Source organism: Balaenoptera ricei, chromosome 3, assembly GCF_028023285.1.
Source record: "Balaenoptera ricei isolate mBalRic1 chromosome 3, mBalRic1.hap2, whole genome shotgun sequence".
Taxonomy (NCBI): domain Eukaryota; kingdom Metazoa; phylum Chordata; class Mammalia; order Artiodactyla; family Balaenopteridae; genus Balaenoptera; species Balaenoptera ricei.
This window is the reverse complement of record NC_082641.1, coordinates 17,921,364-17,938,137: the sequence shown is the minus strand read 5'-3', so window position 1 is coordinate 17,938,137 and position 16,774 is coordinate 17,921,364. Positions and strand designations below refer to the sequence as shown.

The following is a 16,774-nucleotide window of genomic DNA, read 5'->3' as shown; positions in this document are numbered from 1 at the left end:
CAAGGCTTTTGGTGTTTCTTCATTTCAATATCACAATCACACAATGAGACACAAAGGTTGTAGACACATTTCTGGTAAATCATAGGTGCTAAGAAAGGAAGAAAAAAGGAGATAAAAAATACTTCACATGTTCTATGCCTTGTCCTTTTTCTTTGGAATTCGTCACTGAGAAATTTAGTACAACTTTATATAACTGTGTCACATGCTTTCTTGCCACATTAAACAGGAATTCAGGCATCCTTCTGTTTGCTAATATCTCAGGAGTGCTTCAATAGGATCAGGGTTTAATATGGCTATTGTGAAACACATGCTCTATAGAAACTAGGTTGCAAAAGCCACATTATGTCCTGCTTACTAATCATGGCTATATGAACTCAGACAAATTCCCCTTGGATATCTGTCTTTACCCTTTTTGGAGGCAATGGGTATACAATGTAACCCATAATTTTATTCTTTTTCTTGTTGTCTCAAATTCAAACCCTGCTTTAAGTTCACAAACATTGGACAACTCTATAGGATAGCCACTCTCTTAAGTGTTTAGGGAATAAAGCCTAATGAAGCATAATTATAGTCTACGAAAAGTTGCTAGTTTGATAGATAAATATGAATTCTTCAACCAAAATTATTTTATAATGTCTACATAACACTCCGTTGTTGCCACTTGAAGTATTTTTATTTGGTATCTATTTATTTATTTAACATTTACATTTTCTCTTTTAGAGAGATTTCTCATATCTTGTTTGAAGGCAGCTATAATGTTAATTAACTATTAAGGTAACTAATTAAGCAAGTATTTTATACCACTGTAAAATGTACTTTCTGTCTATTACACGGAAACAAACAATTTTAGGTAAAGACTTAGCTCTCTCAAGACTAAATATATTATATGTCCCGTTGAGGTAATGTCCATTGGATGGATATAAATAAGGCTGATTTTAACATTATAGGAGCAAAGAGTAGATATCCTTTTTGGGGGCGGGGGTTAGAAAAGCAGATGGCAAGATTTAAGTGCTTCCTGGGCTAATGAAATTGGAAAATTTTGTAACCGGTTGTGAAACAACAATAGACCTCTAAAAATAACTGGGAATAAAGAATAGACTATTTGGCAGAATCTCCATAAAATGTGAATGATTATTTTTTCTCATATCTCAAAGGAAACAATTGTAATACTGTAATGTAGCTTGTTGAATGAACTTTAACATCCAAAAAACATATTAAAACCTTCCTAATTTAATTGCTATAAATGTAACTAGAATTTCAAATCAAATTAATTACCCTGGTTGCTTTACTCATGGGAAAGCAGAATCAAAAATCTACTAACAGAAGCTTAAACTGGTGTCAATATTAATTTAAACTTTATATTTTTGTGTTTAGTTTTGCTTTAGCATTTTCATTTCCTCCTATTTTCTTTCTTTCCTTTTTTTGATTTAAACAGACTGCTGTTTAACCTATTAATATTTATATTGATGAGATATCAGTAAAATAGCCCATATTTTTTTCTTCACGTTATACCTTACAAGATTTTGTAAACTCTTTTAAACAATGTATATATTTTCATTTTTGTGGGATACCATAATTTTTCTTGATTCTATTATATTTTATATAGATAGAGATTTTTATAGGTTTTTCTGACTCGGTGTCAAATTTATAGTAATGTTGGTGCTCCACCTGGTGGTAAACAATAAGCATTTTACTTTTCTCTTTTCCTTAGCGTTAAAAAATTGGGAGATAGAATTTTATATCCTGACTTTAAACGTGTGTAAAAGTACCTGGAAGGGAATCTACTAAAAATTTACTAAGTATAAGTTGAATATTAGTCTGTAGTATACTATACTTAAATCCATTATAGATTAAATATATGTACATATATTTAATACATAGATATAAATATATATATACACTTATTATTTTACAAGTAATTTTTAGTTTAATGATTTATACTTATTGAGGAAATAGTTCATCTATTATTATATTCATTTACATATATGTTTTATATTTATGTATGTTAGAACACATAGCCTTATTTTTCTATAAATATCTAAATATCTGTCTTCTATCTATCTATCTATCATCTATCTATGTATCTTTTTAATCTATGTCTTGTATCCTGGATTCTTTTGCATTAGTATCCGTTTATTTCATGAGTATTCCCACCTTCACATTTGATACTGGTTACACTTAGATGGTGCTAGTATGTAAACTATTTCTTCACAGTAATTTTAATTTAACACTTTCTATTTATAATGACCACTTGAAATTCTACAACAGAATCTATTGAAGTGAAAAGTGAAATTATTACTCTTAATTATAATCTTTAACTGGACAGCAAATTGCCTTTCAATTTTGCACTATTATGTTTTAGAGTTGATTTATTTTCTGTAGACTATATTTTCAAGGCTGGTAATCTTATTATGTACTTTACTAACTCAACTGTATACAAAAATTATATATATCTTATCAGGCATTTTCCACCTGAAAGTTCCTGAGTCTTCCCCTATTGGCTCAGCTATTGGAAGAATAAGAGCTGTGGACCCTGATTTTGGACAAAATGCGGAAATTGAATACAGTGTTGTTCCAGGAGATGGGGGAAATTTGTTTGACATCGTCACAGATGAGAATACACAAGAAGGAGTCCTCAAATTGAAAAAGGTACATAGACACGTTTTTTGTTTTTTATTTTAATTTTTATTTATTTATTTATTTATTTATGGCTGTGTTGTGTCTTCGTTTCTGTGCGAGGGCTTTCTCCAGTTGCGGCAAGCGGGGGCCACTCTTCATCGCGGTGCGCGGGCCTCTCATTATCACGGCCTCAGTAATTGTGGCTCACGGGCCCAGCTGCTCCGCGGCACGTGGGATCGTCCCAGACCAGGGCTCGAACCCGCGTCCCCTGCATTGGCAGACAGACTCTCAACCACTGCGCCACCAGAGAAGCCCCATAGACATGCTTTTCAAAGTAGATTACCCAATAAAAATTAATGAACAGAAAGACTAAAACTTGAAAATGACGGAAATTTTAATTTTCCTTCAATGAGCAGTATTTTAAATTAAAAAAAGACCAGGTGACTATGAAGTATTCACTCCCAGAGACACTTTTATTCTGTGATTCACCTGGTATATATTTTATGTTGAAACAATTAGGCCTATTAATTTGCTTAAATCCTTAAAAAATTCTTACCAGAGTCAAATTTTAATTTAATTTTTTAATGTTATCAACTCAGACGAAAAGGTTAATTTAAAAATGAGATCTAGAAGTAAACTCTATGCACACCAGGCTTGATCTTGCCCCTTTTATTATTTTTCTGAGAATATAAATATCTAATTCACACATTGTTTGTGAGCCTGGACCTCAGACTGGAGGAATTCTGATATGGGCGAGAGCTGCTACTGGCAAGTGGACGAAATGAGAATGGGTAGCGCTGGGTTTGAGGGGCTATGACAAGGGAAGTGAACAGAAAAATTAACGAGAAGGAGGGAGAGGACAAAAAGGTGGAATGCGGTGGGAAGCCCTCGAGTATTGTTAAATTGTTTTATATAAAAGAGGATGGAGAGCAAAATTCAAAATATTGGAAATGAATCCCTATCTCAGTGTATGTAGTTTGTTTTTTGTCAGGTAGGGGCATGAAGAAGGAGAATGTAAATGTGAGAAAGAGAAAAATCATGACTGTATTTGGGGTGTGTAGATTATTTCTATAACAATGAGGTAAATTATAGGAATTTCCAATAATACAGCACAGGCAAAAAAGTGAACTTCATTTAATTGAATACAGTTTTCCCCTCTCCCTATTATAGCAAAGTGCACTCTATTTATCCCCAAAGGCGGTATACCATACACATTTAATTTTGATACTTGTGATTATTTTAACCTGCAAGAAGTATTTTTACATTCAGTCCCATTAATCATGCTGCTGTTTCCATATTTGTTCAGGAACTCTGAATTTTATCAAAGAAACAACATATGTGGTAATAAAAATAATCCTGAAAAGAAACAGTTTTCATATAGATGATTTGTCATCTTTTAATTCCTACTATTGCAAGAAAATTGTGCTTTGTCTAGAAATTAATTTAATCACATGGTCCCATTCAGCAAAATTTTTCATTTATGCTAAATTTTCAGAGTATAGCTAGAAAAAAAAATTTGTGTCAAATTTTTCATCCATTATTATTTTGTTGTGGTTTTGCTTGTTTTTCTTTTTTTTATTCAGTAACAAATCCCTTAAAATCTTGTCACAATTTTTTTTAAATGATCTCAATATATAACAATGCTTAAAATGTGTAAAGATATTAATTCATATTAAACAAATATAAATTCTCTTAGTAATATGAGAAATAATAGAAAAGATTTTATATCAATGATTCATAAAACTTAAGTTGGAAATTAAATATATTTACAAAGTAAAATTGAGGTACAAAAGAGTTACATTGTGTATAATATATATATTTATATTAATTTATATTTACAGAGATACAATGAACATATTTTATATTTACACATAGGATTTTATATTTTGTATTGATTTACATTTATTTATCATCTATGCCAATAAATAATCAATGTCTAAGTGTCAATCTGGGAAAATGTATGACATTCTTTTTTACTTTTTAACACAATTGAAAAGGGAGTAGTGTGCTAACTATAGACCTTTATATTACTATGTCAAAGTGGATTAATCATTGAAAGTAATGACTTAGTTATATAAATCAACTTTTTGTAAATACTTAACTTATTATGCATAATCACTAAAGCAAGAAGAATATATCTTCTGCCTCTTTAGTGTAGGGAGATGTCATAAAGAGTGAAAGAGTCTCATTTATTTTGTATTCATTTTGTTTATTTTTTTGAAAATTTTCTAGTTTTTAACTAGATTAAAAGTGAGATTTGTGAAATTATAGCATACCTTTATTAAAATGGATTTACATAATGTATAAAATAGTCTGGAAAGTATATCTTGAAGTAAATATATATATATATATATGTATGTTTATAAATACATATATTTTTCCTCCTGCAGTGGATAAATAACCGTTGCCCATTTTGCTGGCATAAAATTTGTTATCTAAATAAAGCTCAGGGTCCATAACTAAAATTCACTCCTTCATTCACCAAACATTGATGCGACAACCACTAAATCCTAACCCATTCTGGACTCTGGGGGGCAGTGAAGGAAACAGACACATTCACTCTGCTCAAGCAGCTACTGTTCAACTGGGGAAGTTAGGCAATAAGTAAATTTAAAAGCACTGTCAGTATTAAATTTAAGTTTGAAAAACACAAAGCAGGGTAAAAATAAGCAATTTAGAGGATGGTGGCTATCCTACAGTGAGGCAGTCAGAAAAGACTTCTCTGTTCGGATGAAATTTCAGCAGAGACCTGAAGGACTCAAAAGATGAGCCATATGGTACCTGAGTGATGTGTGTTCCAGAAAGATTGAGCAGCAATTGCAAAATCCCTGAAATGGGAGTGTACCGGGCAAGGAGGCCAGTGGGACTGAGTACAGTGAATGGAGGGGCCCATAGCTGGAGATGAGGTCAAATATGCCGACGAATGTCCCATCATGGAGATCCTTGCAGGCCAGGCAAAGGACTTGAATTAAATCATGATACGAGAAGACAGTGGCAAATTTCTATCTAAATTACCATTACCCTTGGTAAAGCCAGGATACGCTGACTTTTCTGAGGCGAATAATGACTAGGGAGTAAGGACAGAAATAGACCAGTTAAGAGACTATAGAATTAATCCAGGAAACCAATGATGGAGATATGGTCCCTGATCTTTATAGCAATGAAAATTGTGAGAAACGGTGAGATTCTGGCTAGATTTTAAAGGAACGGCCCAAGCATATTTTTTATAAATATTCTTAACATCGGGTAAATTACATCAAACATTTGAATAGATTTGTTTTTAGCATTCTAATTTGTTTTACTCTCTAAATAAGGAGACACCAGAGGCAATCAATACCAGCTAACCTCTTATTCTGCTGGAAAAGAAAATTACAACCTACAGACTACATTTATAAATCTTTAAAAAGTAACTCAGGGGAACATTTTTGTAACAAAATTTTGAAATTATCTATTAATCTATCTACCTACCTACCTATCTACGTATCTGGTGTATGTATTATTTTGAGTAAATGTGTGTGTGTGTGTGTGTGTGTGTGTGTGTGTGTGTGCACGTGCTCACATACATATATAGATATATGACTTGAATAAATATGGCAGTATGTTTTTCTAAAAATAAAACAATGAGGAAATATTCTGTTCAATAAAGCCCATGAAAACTCAAAATTAATTTAAATAATGTAACTTCTGTATTTTTTATTGAGGTATAATTGACACACAAAATTATATGAGTTTCAGGTGCAACATAATAATTCAAAATTTTATATATTGCAGAAGATCACCACAATAGGTCTAGTTAACATCCATCACCATACATAGTTACAAATTTTTTCTTGTGATGAGAATTTCTAAGATTTACTCTTTTTGCAACATTCAGATATGCAATACAGTATTATTAACTTGTAGTCCCCATATAGTATCTTACATCCCCGTGACTTATTTACTTTATAACTAAGTTTGTACCTGTTGACTCTCTTCACTCATTTCACCCACCACCCAACCCCCACTTCGGGCAACCACCAATCTATTCTCTGTAATCTATGAGCCTGTTTTTTTTGTTATTTTTTTTTTGTATTTTTTTGTCTTTTGTTTTAGATTTCATATATAAATGAAATCATATGATATTTGTCTTTCCCTGTCTGACTTATTTCACTTAGCATAATGCCTTCAAGGTCAATCCATGTTGTCATAAGTGGCAAGATTTTATTCTGTATCTCTATATCTCCAGGTTCCACATCCAAGGATTCAATCAACTGTGGATGGAAAATATTGGGGAAAAAAAATTTCAGAAAGTTCCAAAAGGCAAAACTTGAAGTTGCTGCACACTGGCAACTATTTACATAACATTTACTTGTATTAAGTATTACAAGTAATCTAGAGAATATTTAAAATATATAGAAGGCTGTGCATAGGTTATATGCAAATACCACTTCATTTTATATAAGGAATTTGAGCATGCTTGGATTTTGGTATCTGCAGGGGTCCTGGAGCCAATCTCCCCTGGATACCAAAGGATGACTGTATATACCACATTTTCTTTATCCATTCATCTCTCAACGGACATTTGGGTTGCTTCCATATCTTTTATTTTATTTTATTTATTTATTTATTTATTTATTTATTTATTTATTTATTTATTTATTTATTTTTGGCTGTGTTGGGTCTTCGTTTCTGTGCGAGGGCTTTCTCTAGTTGCAGTGAGCAGGGGCCACTCTTCATCGCGGTGCGCGGGCCTCTCGCTATCGCGGCCTCTCTTGTTGCGGAGCACGGGCTCCAGACGCGCAGGCTCAGTAGTTGTGGCTCACGGGCCCAGTTGCTCCGCGGCATGTGGGATCTTCCCAGACCAGGGCTCGAACCCGTGTCCCCTGCATTGGCAGGCAGATTCTCAACCCCTGCGCCACCAGGGAAGCTCTGCTTCCATATCTTGGCTGTTGTAAATAATGCTGCAACGAACATGGGGTTGCATATGTCTTTTTAAGTTAGTGTTTTTTTGTTTTCTTTGGAGAAATACCCAGAAATGAAATTGCTGGATCATACATCAGTTCTATTTTTAACTTTCTGAGGAACCTCCATACTGTTTTTCATAATAGCTATACCAATTTAAACTTCCGCCAACAGTGCACAAAGATTCCTTTTTCCTCACATCCTCTCCAACACTCATTTTTTGTCTTTTTGATAATAGCCAATGTAGCATATATGAGGTGATGTCTCATTGTGGTTTTGATTAACATTTCTCTGATGATTAGTGATGCTGAGCATCTTTTCATGTACCTGTTGACCTACAGTTCTTTAGATTTTTTTGATCAAACACTGTATTATAGGGCTATTTATGCATATGTTCAGAGAGTTCTCAGAAGACTTTATCTTGAACTTATTCAGAGTCCCAGAAGAAGTAGATGTAAAATCATAAATATGTATGTAAATATCAACAGCAGTATTTCGGCTCCATAATGATCTTAAAATTACTCTTTGGAAATTTCTCCCTGCAATATCTCAGCATAGAATTGCAATGAAGAGTTTTGATGTAAAACCAAATTAATACAGAAATTATGTTTTTAAGTATATTACATGCATCTAGAAAGTCTAAAAATATATACTCTACATTTGAATATGTGTCTGTTTTTGAATATAATGATATTCTTTGTTTTCAGAGCGTTTTTCTTTTTTAAGCTCACTTAAAAAATAAATGAAAATGCTTAATATTCTCTGAAGCACATATTCTCATTATAGTTTTATTTCCAAAATTTTTGTTTACTTTCCCTTTACCATTTCCCCCCTCTCTCTTCTTTCTCCATGGAGGGAGGGTGTACATGGATAAAAATGATGGTCATGTTTGTATGAGCTGAGAAGAATGAAAAATAGGCATTTTTATTTTATTTCTTTTAAACCTCAACTTGGATTCAGTTTATGAGCACTGTGACAGAATGCCATTTCACTGTGTCACTTTGAATTCAGAATAACATTATGCAACTTTATATATCTCTGCAAGGCACAAGATATTGTTTTTTTTTTTAAAAAGAAACAAACTATTCTTACTTTATACTTACGTCCTATTGCACTGAGGAAAGAATGAACAAATAAAAAGTGCCCTATATATTGTTAAGTATTATAGCAATAGAAACAATAACAAAATCAGGGTAATATAACTTAAAAACAATTTTTGTCACATCTAAAAATTAGGCGATAGGTTACATTTAAAATAAGAGAATAAGGTATTTTAAATTCAGCAATTTCATTCTTAAGTGAAAAGCTAAATGAAATACATTTTTAGTCAGTAGTTTTTATTTCCTACTGGATAAGTGAGAATAAATATATACTTATTGGATGTAAATATAAAGTTACATGAGTTAAAAACATTCAAGAACGGAAAATACATGTTTATTTACAGGCATGCTGTGGTTTTCTTGTTACTGATTAAGAAATTTAGGCAATTAAATAGCAGGATGAATACTTAAATTGTACAAAAGAACAATTTTAATGTCTTGAATAATTTCTAAGCCAGTTCTGTACTATTTCTACAGAATATCTATCTGGAGCTAACAAGTAATGATAACATCTATTTAAAATAAAGAATGGTAAAGTGATTTCCTATTTATTTTAAAATAAGTAAAACTTTTTTGGAATTAAAAAAATCCTTACTATTTTGCTGTTACTTGGCAATATTATTTCATTTCAAATAACCATAACTGTGATCACAGTGAATCCAAGGTGAATTATTTTCTTTTTCCTTAAAAACAGAAGAGAGAAAATATTTTATTCTTCACCAGAATTTTAAATAAATAAACTCTCAACTGGTCTCATTGGACAATTTTATTTATGCCCCATTAGTCACTAAAACTCACTTTCTTTTTGACATCTCAAATGGCAGGGGAGTGAATTCACATCAAATGATTTGGTAGCCTAGCACCATCATGTGGTTAATTTTTGAATAACTCTTAGAAAAAATAAAAATAAAATTAGGAATACCTTGTTTTATATAACCAAGCATACACCTCAATTTATTGTTTAAAATATTCCTGGTTTTGCCATACAAATATGAAAATTTCAAAGAAAAATAAGTGGTGTTTGTTTCTGTAAATATCATGCTCCTGTTTTTGTAAATATTTATCTTCATCTTCTTTTTAAACATCTCACTTCCCTAGTCTCATCAACTCTCAACTAGCCCCCAAGCTGACATAACCAATGAACATTGTTTACTGCCTTGTAGACATTTCTAACTTGTGTGTGTTAGTCTTTTCACACTCAAAATGTCCAAAGCTGAATTCCTTGTCTTCTCCCAACCAAAGCGTGCCTGCTCACATTTTCTCCTTCCTGGATAAGGCCCTACTTCCTCTCCAGTTCCTTAAAGCAGAAATCTAGGCTTATTCTTATGCTGCTTCCATTACCATGAACTCCCCTTTCTGAATAGGATGGGAAGCTTGATCACTGATTCCTTCTGAACTTGGATTAAAATGTCCCTCTTTCTCCTCTTCATGGGTTGACTTACAACCATCCTTGTTACTCTTTTCCACCACTGCAATGGCTATTTTCTGAGCCACGCACCTTATGTTCATCCATTTACTTTATGAGTGAATCGCTGAAACCTAAATCTGTTTATTTTACTCTCACTCCTAATCTGTTTCTGACTCCTATCACTAGTAAGATAAAGAGCAAATGATATATTTTCTATTATCATCTCCTTCATACACACACACACACACACACACACACACACACCCATACGCACACACACATTCACCTGCTACATTCCAACCACACCAAACTCATTGCAATTTCTACTGAAGATGCTGTGTTATTCTTCCTTCTGCATAGAAGGTACCGCCCTACATGAGCATTTCTATTAATTTTTTCCTGTTCTTTAATATGGCTGTCACTCATGTCCCTCACCAAAGAATTCCTTGAGTCCCTCAGGCAAAGTTGATCCCTCCTTACTTTCTTCACCAAATGTTACCATTTCTGTCCAAGCACCTATGAGACTTAAAGGTGCTCAAATTCTAAATGCATCTGATTTTTCTACTATAGTTTAAGCCCCTAAAGACACTTTGTCATATCTATATCTCTGTCGCCATGATAAAGGAAATGCTTAAAATATACAGGGTGTTTAAGTTTCTTTAAAAAAAAAAATCTCATGTTGGTTTATTGTTTTAATTTCAGATGCAATACTTTTCTTAGTATTCACAAACCATGCAGAGTTCAACATGTTTTTAAAGTATTTAGAAAAATATTGCTACTGATTACATAAATGAGAAATATGAAGCTCATTGGACGAAAGTAAAATTCTCAGGACTACACAACTTGCAGTAAATTATAGAACATATTTGAAAAGCATATACTTTCAACTATTGTGAAGAACTGTATATATTAAAGGTAAAATGTGAGAGTGGACATTCAACAAGTTAAAAAGAATTCCCCCTCCCCCGATGGTCATGACTTATACTGCATGTGCCTATAAAACATATATCTTGCTTAGGCATTTGTAACAGTTGATGAAATCTTTTCTTTCTTAGGGAAAATATCACCACAAGCCCTCAAATAAAAGCACTAGATGTTCTTCCAATTCTTTTTTATTTTGTGTTATCTTAGTTACTGAATTTGTTCCAAAAATTATTGTCACTGAAATATGGCTTAGAAACGATGCCATGATTCTTAAGTTAATTCATTAAAATTATCAAAAATTTACAGTTCTGCACAAAAACCTAGAGTTGATAACTTGCCCACAGAAAAATTAAATTCATTTCTAGTAAATAGTTCTGTAAAAAATTTTTTAGAGATAAGGTATAATAATTAAATATTTCTTCATTTTAATATTTTTACTTGACAGACACTTTTTGTCTGGTAATTCTATTGTTCTTTTAAGCTTTTAAAAATTTTAGAAATGAAATACTGTTAAAATTTGTCAAAACTAAAATCTACGTTTTAAAAATGGCCACATTTCACTGTTTCCCCTTTATGATAGGGGCATTCTCATCTGATAATGTGACAACTTTTATCCATCAAATAACTGCTTGACATTTTTTGTATGTGTGAAACTGAGTTGAATTTCTTCCTCAGTGATGACGGGATATACCAGACCCTCCCATAGCTCCCTCTCACATAAACATGCACGCATTCTTCCCCATCTACCCCTGACACACACAATACACATCTGTCTTCCAAGTTTTGGATTTTTCCATAGCACTTATTACCACTTGGGATGCTACCATTTGCTTATTTATCTTATTGTTCATCAAATCCTAGAAGAGAGCAAGCTCCATGGGGGATTTTTGTCTGCTTTGTCCAGTTCTGACATCTATAATGATGTCTAGCACACAGTAGGATATTTAAGAAATATTTGTTAAAAATAGGAATAAAATGCCTCAGGAATTTTGTGCTTACTTTCTTCCCTCAGGCTTATTTCCCTCTGATTTCCCCACGCCTGGTTCTTCGCATCTCATTTCCAGTATTACATCCTCAGAGAAGCACATCTTATCTGCTCTATGTAACGTCTCCACCACTGTTTTTCTATCCCATTATACTATTTTCCTCATAAATCTTACCACTAACTGAAAAGTATTATTTACTTATTATTCGTTCTGGCTCTCCCTCTCTATAAAAAGAAAATGGACTTAATTTAACTCATAAACCAAGATATCCTCAATTCCTACTGTGACAAAATAAAATCTAATCAAATATTTGATTCAATTTATGCAGATTTAAATTAACTTGAATAAATCAATTAAAGAAGTAAGTACAGACGTCATCTATGGATGATTAATTATTAATTAATTAATATGAGACTTGAGTAGTGGTAGAGTTTTAGACTAATTTATTAGCTAATACGAAAGTCTAGTAAGGAATAAATGAATTGACTACTGTATTGTTAAAAAAATTAATTTTGAGGAACTTGATTTTCCTTTAAAATGATGCTTGATCTGAAAGTCTTATCTTTATAGTTCAGCCTCGTATCATAAACCTCCCTTACAAGAGCTTGTTCCTAGTGTCTTTTAATCTTTGTTCAGCCTGGTATAAATCTGCTTTCTTGTTGCTTGTCTTGAAAAGCATCTTCTCTTTCAGATACATTTACAGCCTTCAGTTATTTGGGTTCATTGACAATTTTCCTTTCCATTGACTGTTAAGACCTATGATATGACTGAGAGAGTAGAGTCATTTCTAAAGGATACATTTTGTTAAGAGTGAGGACTCTACTGTGATGGTGAAAATGGTACATGTTCATCATAAAAAATGAACCAGTAGAGAGAGCAGAAAGTAAAGAGCGATGAAAGCACAAGCAATTGTGGGTCAGAGTATAGTATAAGTGAGTTTTCTGCTCAGGGTCTTCCAGGCTGAAATCAAGGGTAGGCCACCGCTGCGACTGATCTGAGGCACAGAGTTTTTTCCCAAGATTACTCGTTTTGGCAGAACTCATTTCTTTATGGCTTTATGACTGCGGGCCCTACTTTTTTGCTGGCTGTTGGTCAAGATCCAGTCTCAGTTCCCAGAGGCACCCCAGGCACTTGTCAGGTGGGCTCCTACATCACAAATTTACTTCTTCAAGGCCAGAAGGAGATCATCTGTAGCACCTCCTTCTACTAAGGCTCATGCGATTACATCAGACCCTTCAAGCAAAATCTCCCTTGTAATTAACTGAATGTTAAGTGATTAAAGACCTTGATTGTATTTCAATCATTTATTTTTCCATAAAGCTTAACAAATTCATGGGGTGATATCCCATTCAGTTCAGAGGCCCGTCACACACCCAAGGGCAGCAAATTTTACAAGAGATTATAGAAGAGATTATCTTGTCCTTGGGGGTGAGAATCTTGGGGACACCTTGGGAATTCTGTCTACCAAAGCTGCTTTTCAAATTCCTCAAAATATAACTCTAGTTATCCATTTTCACTCAACATTATCTGGAAACGTGATGAGGCCTGAAGAGCCCAGGGAATTATTCTTTTGTATTTTATGCCAAAAATTGCTCATCCCTCTTTGAAATGAGAAAATCTTTTGGTACTTTAATATTTTATGTAGTTTTTCATGACCTGGACCTCAGCAAAGTAAAAGCAGAGAAAGTGGCTAAAAACAAAGAATCAAAAAGATTATATCTTGCCCAATTTTTCCTTTTATATTCTAAAGAACAATTAAATATATCTTACTTCATTTATTTTTTTAATTTATTCATTTATTTTTATTTATTTGGTTGTGCCAGGTCTTAGTTGCGGCTCACCAGCTCCTTAGTTGCAGCAGGTGGGCTCCTTAGTTGCAGCATGCGAACTCTTAGTGGCAGCATGTGAACTCTTAGTGGCAGGATGCATGTGGTCTAGTTCCCTGACCAGGGATTGAACCTGGACCCCCTGCATTGGGAGCACGGAGTCTTAATCACTGCACCACCAGGGAAGTCCCTCCATTTCTTCACAGTTTAGGTTTCTTACCGTACAACTCCCTACGACATGAATTGTTTCCTGAAAATTCTGGTTTCACTAACCTTCCTTTATCGAAACATCTTGAGGAGAAAGGAACTACTCAACTAAATTCTATTTAATCAATCATTTTCTTACTTTTCTAGAAAGGTTCATAAAATTGAATGCACCCCAAGCAGTACCACAAAGTTTTCTATTTATTGTGCGAGAGCTAAATTAGTTCCACTTCATAATAATGGGTTTCTGTTATGGAATATGATTCATTTCCTAACAATAATAAAAAATCCTTTTTTTTCTATACTTGTTTCAAATAATAGGATTTTTGTTGATTGCAAAGTTAGATGAATTTCATTCCTCGGCACCATCTCACCCCACCCCCTCCACAAAGGGTGGAGGGTAGTCTGTCAGATGAGTTGGATAAAGTCAACTAGAGAGAGATTGGTATTGATTTTTTTTTTTGCTCTTTCTGAGCTATCCAGTTTTATACAATGGCATTGCCTAAGGGCCAGGGTCACGAAGAGGTAAGGCCCTCTAGGATATTATTGTGGCATTTCTCTTACAATTTTCTTCAGTTGTTTGATCACTGCAGGAGATAAGTTTTCAGTCATAAAAGAATATCTGTATGTACAGAAAGTTTCTTTCATCTCACTCTTTATCACCCTGCCCACTAAATATTTGTCTGCTGTGACAGGTCAGGAGTTCTTAAAAGGCATAGATTATGTCTAATCTCCTAAAACAAAATGTAGAAAAGGTTTTGGAATTCTCCCTTCATTCCTGGGTTTGAAAGGGACTCCAAAGTGGGGAGTCAAGTCGATCAGATAGCAGTGACATGTTAATTAACTAGGTAAATAAAATTGAGATCTTGTCTAGAAAGAATTTGCCTAATCCTACAGACAATCAGAAGCATTCCGATGTCTAGGAGAAGTAGAGAAGGAAAGGAAGAACAATTGGTACTAATTTCTACATTTTAAGAGAAGTTAATTCTGGGCCAAAGAAGGGGCAGCCAGAGCAGCTCAACTAGCCTTCTAGGCAAAAGGACCCGAGGTGATAAAGTCAAAATCGTCTTACACTAGAAGTTAGGGATAACTATGATAAAAAATTATATTGTTTAACATTCATCGAGCACTTAGAGTTTACAAAACATGAAGTATATTTCTATATGTTCTTTAACTTAAACTAGCTTGTACAGCTTATAAATTATACATCACTCAGGTATCTCTTATGGCATACGATTTCTCTTGAATACATCAAATGATGGGGGACTTACTACTTCTTCAAACAACTCAGTCATTAAACAAGATGGCAAACCTTATTTATCTTTGCCTCTTTCTGTCCTCCTGGAATGTATCCCAGGTCTTACCACCATGTAGGCAATCAACACTTTTTAAAATTAATTTAGTTTTGAACGGTTTTGTTTGTTAGAGATTTCTTCTTTTTTTTAGCTTAAAGTTGCCATGTTTGATAATTTAAATTATTGTTAATTCCCCATTGAGAGACTTATAGAATAACCCTAACTGATACTCAATATTTGAAAAGGTGTATCCTTTTTTGTCTCTGTCTTCTTCATTCCAGAATAAACATTCCCAGTAATTGTAACAGTTTTGTATTTTGGGTTAGAATAATATTTTGTTACCCTATTCTGGCAATTGGTTGTCTTTTCTTGAGCCTGATCCTTTAACAAAACCCTGTAGTCAAACTGTGGGCTGATCAAAACCGTAGCAACATAATCTCTTTTTCCAGATATTATGTTTCTATCTGTGTAATCAACAGCCCCAATATCAACCCTGGCATATTAGCCAATAACTTTACTTATATTGCTTTAAGACAAATGAAAAGTCTTAGCAAGAAGACAGAAATTGAAGAAAATCAGTATTATATGTAAACAGGTATGAGCTGAAAAAATAAAAATATAAAACTAAAAGAAAGCATTGAGTCCAAGGCAAAGAAATACATGAATAAAAATTGGACGAATTAAACAAAATAAGGGGAATGATTACAGGGAAGATAAAGAGAGATCCCCCTGAGTGAAAATTACTGTGAAAGAGACTTAATGTCAAGTCCAAGAAGTGTTACTGTTTGCTATAATAAACTTATAGATTTGTGAGTTTTTAAGGATTTCACGGTGATTTTCTTTCTTTTCTTTTCCCTTCTTCACAGGAAACGCATAAAACAGCAATCTTGTCCTTAAAAGAGAGAAATATACCCACTTTATTTCCCCCAGGTATACTGAGGCAAAAAAGAGATGTGTTGACACAGCAATTAGCACATCATGGGAGTCATACCAGAGGGGATTAATTTAGAAAACAGAAACTTCTAAAGGTCCCAGAAAATCACTATGTTAATTAACTATGTTAATGTTAATTTCATGTCTTAGTTTGCCATAGGTGATTAGAAGTCACAGCCAGTGACCTTAAAGTTTTCGTTTTAATAAAGCACTACAGCAACATCATATTTCTATAATATAATATTTCCAGTTATTGGGAACATAAAACTAATATGCAGAAAAAGGTAAATATAAGCAGTGTAAAGTGAAAAATCAAGGATCAGTGACTCCATTGACAAATTACATCCAAATATTTTGTCTCATGTTGTTCTTTAATCCTATATGTTCAAAGCCTTAATTCTTGGTCATATATCCTGATCATGCATCACCGTGCCTACTAATTCTATGTGTAATGCTGACAACACAAAGGACCAAAACTCTGGATATAGTCCTTGGCAGCAAAAATACCTAGACATTCAAAAGTATTCAATAGAAAAGG

The 16,774-nt window shown here is 33.4% G+C and overlaps 1 protein-coding gene across 5 annotated transcripts in view; it reads left to right on the top strand.

The window, feature by feature from the left end:
* Positions 1 to 16,774, top strand: part of LOC132362145 (cadherin-12-like) — a 359,212-nt gene that overhangs the window by 296,195 nt on the left and 46,243 nt on the right. For all 5 annotated transcript variants that reach the window (XM_059916149.1, XM_059916147.1, XM_059916150.1 and 2 more), the window contains one exon: positions 2,462 to 2,649. In XM_059916149.1, coding sequence (XP_059772132.1) covers positions 2,462 to 2,649 — 188 coding nt within the window. The remainder of the gene's footprint in view (positions 1 to 2,461; positions 2,650 to 16,774) is intronic.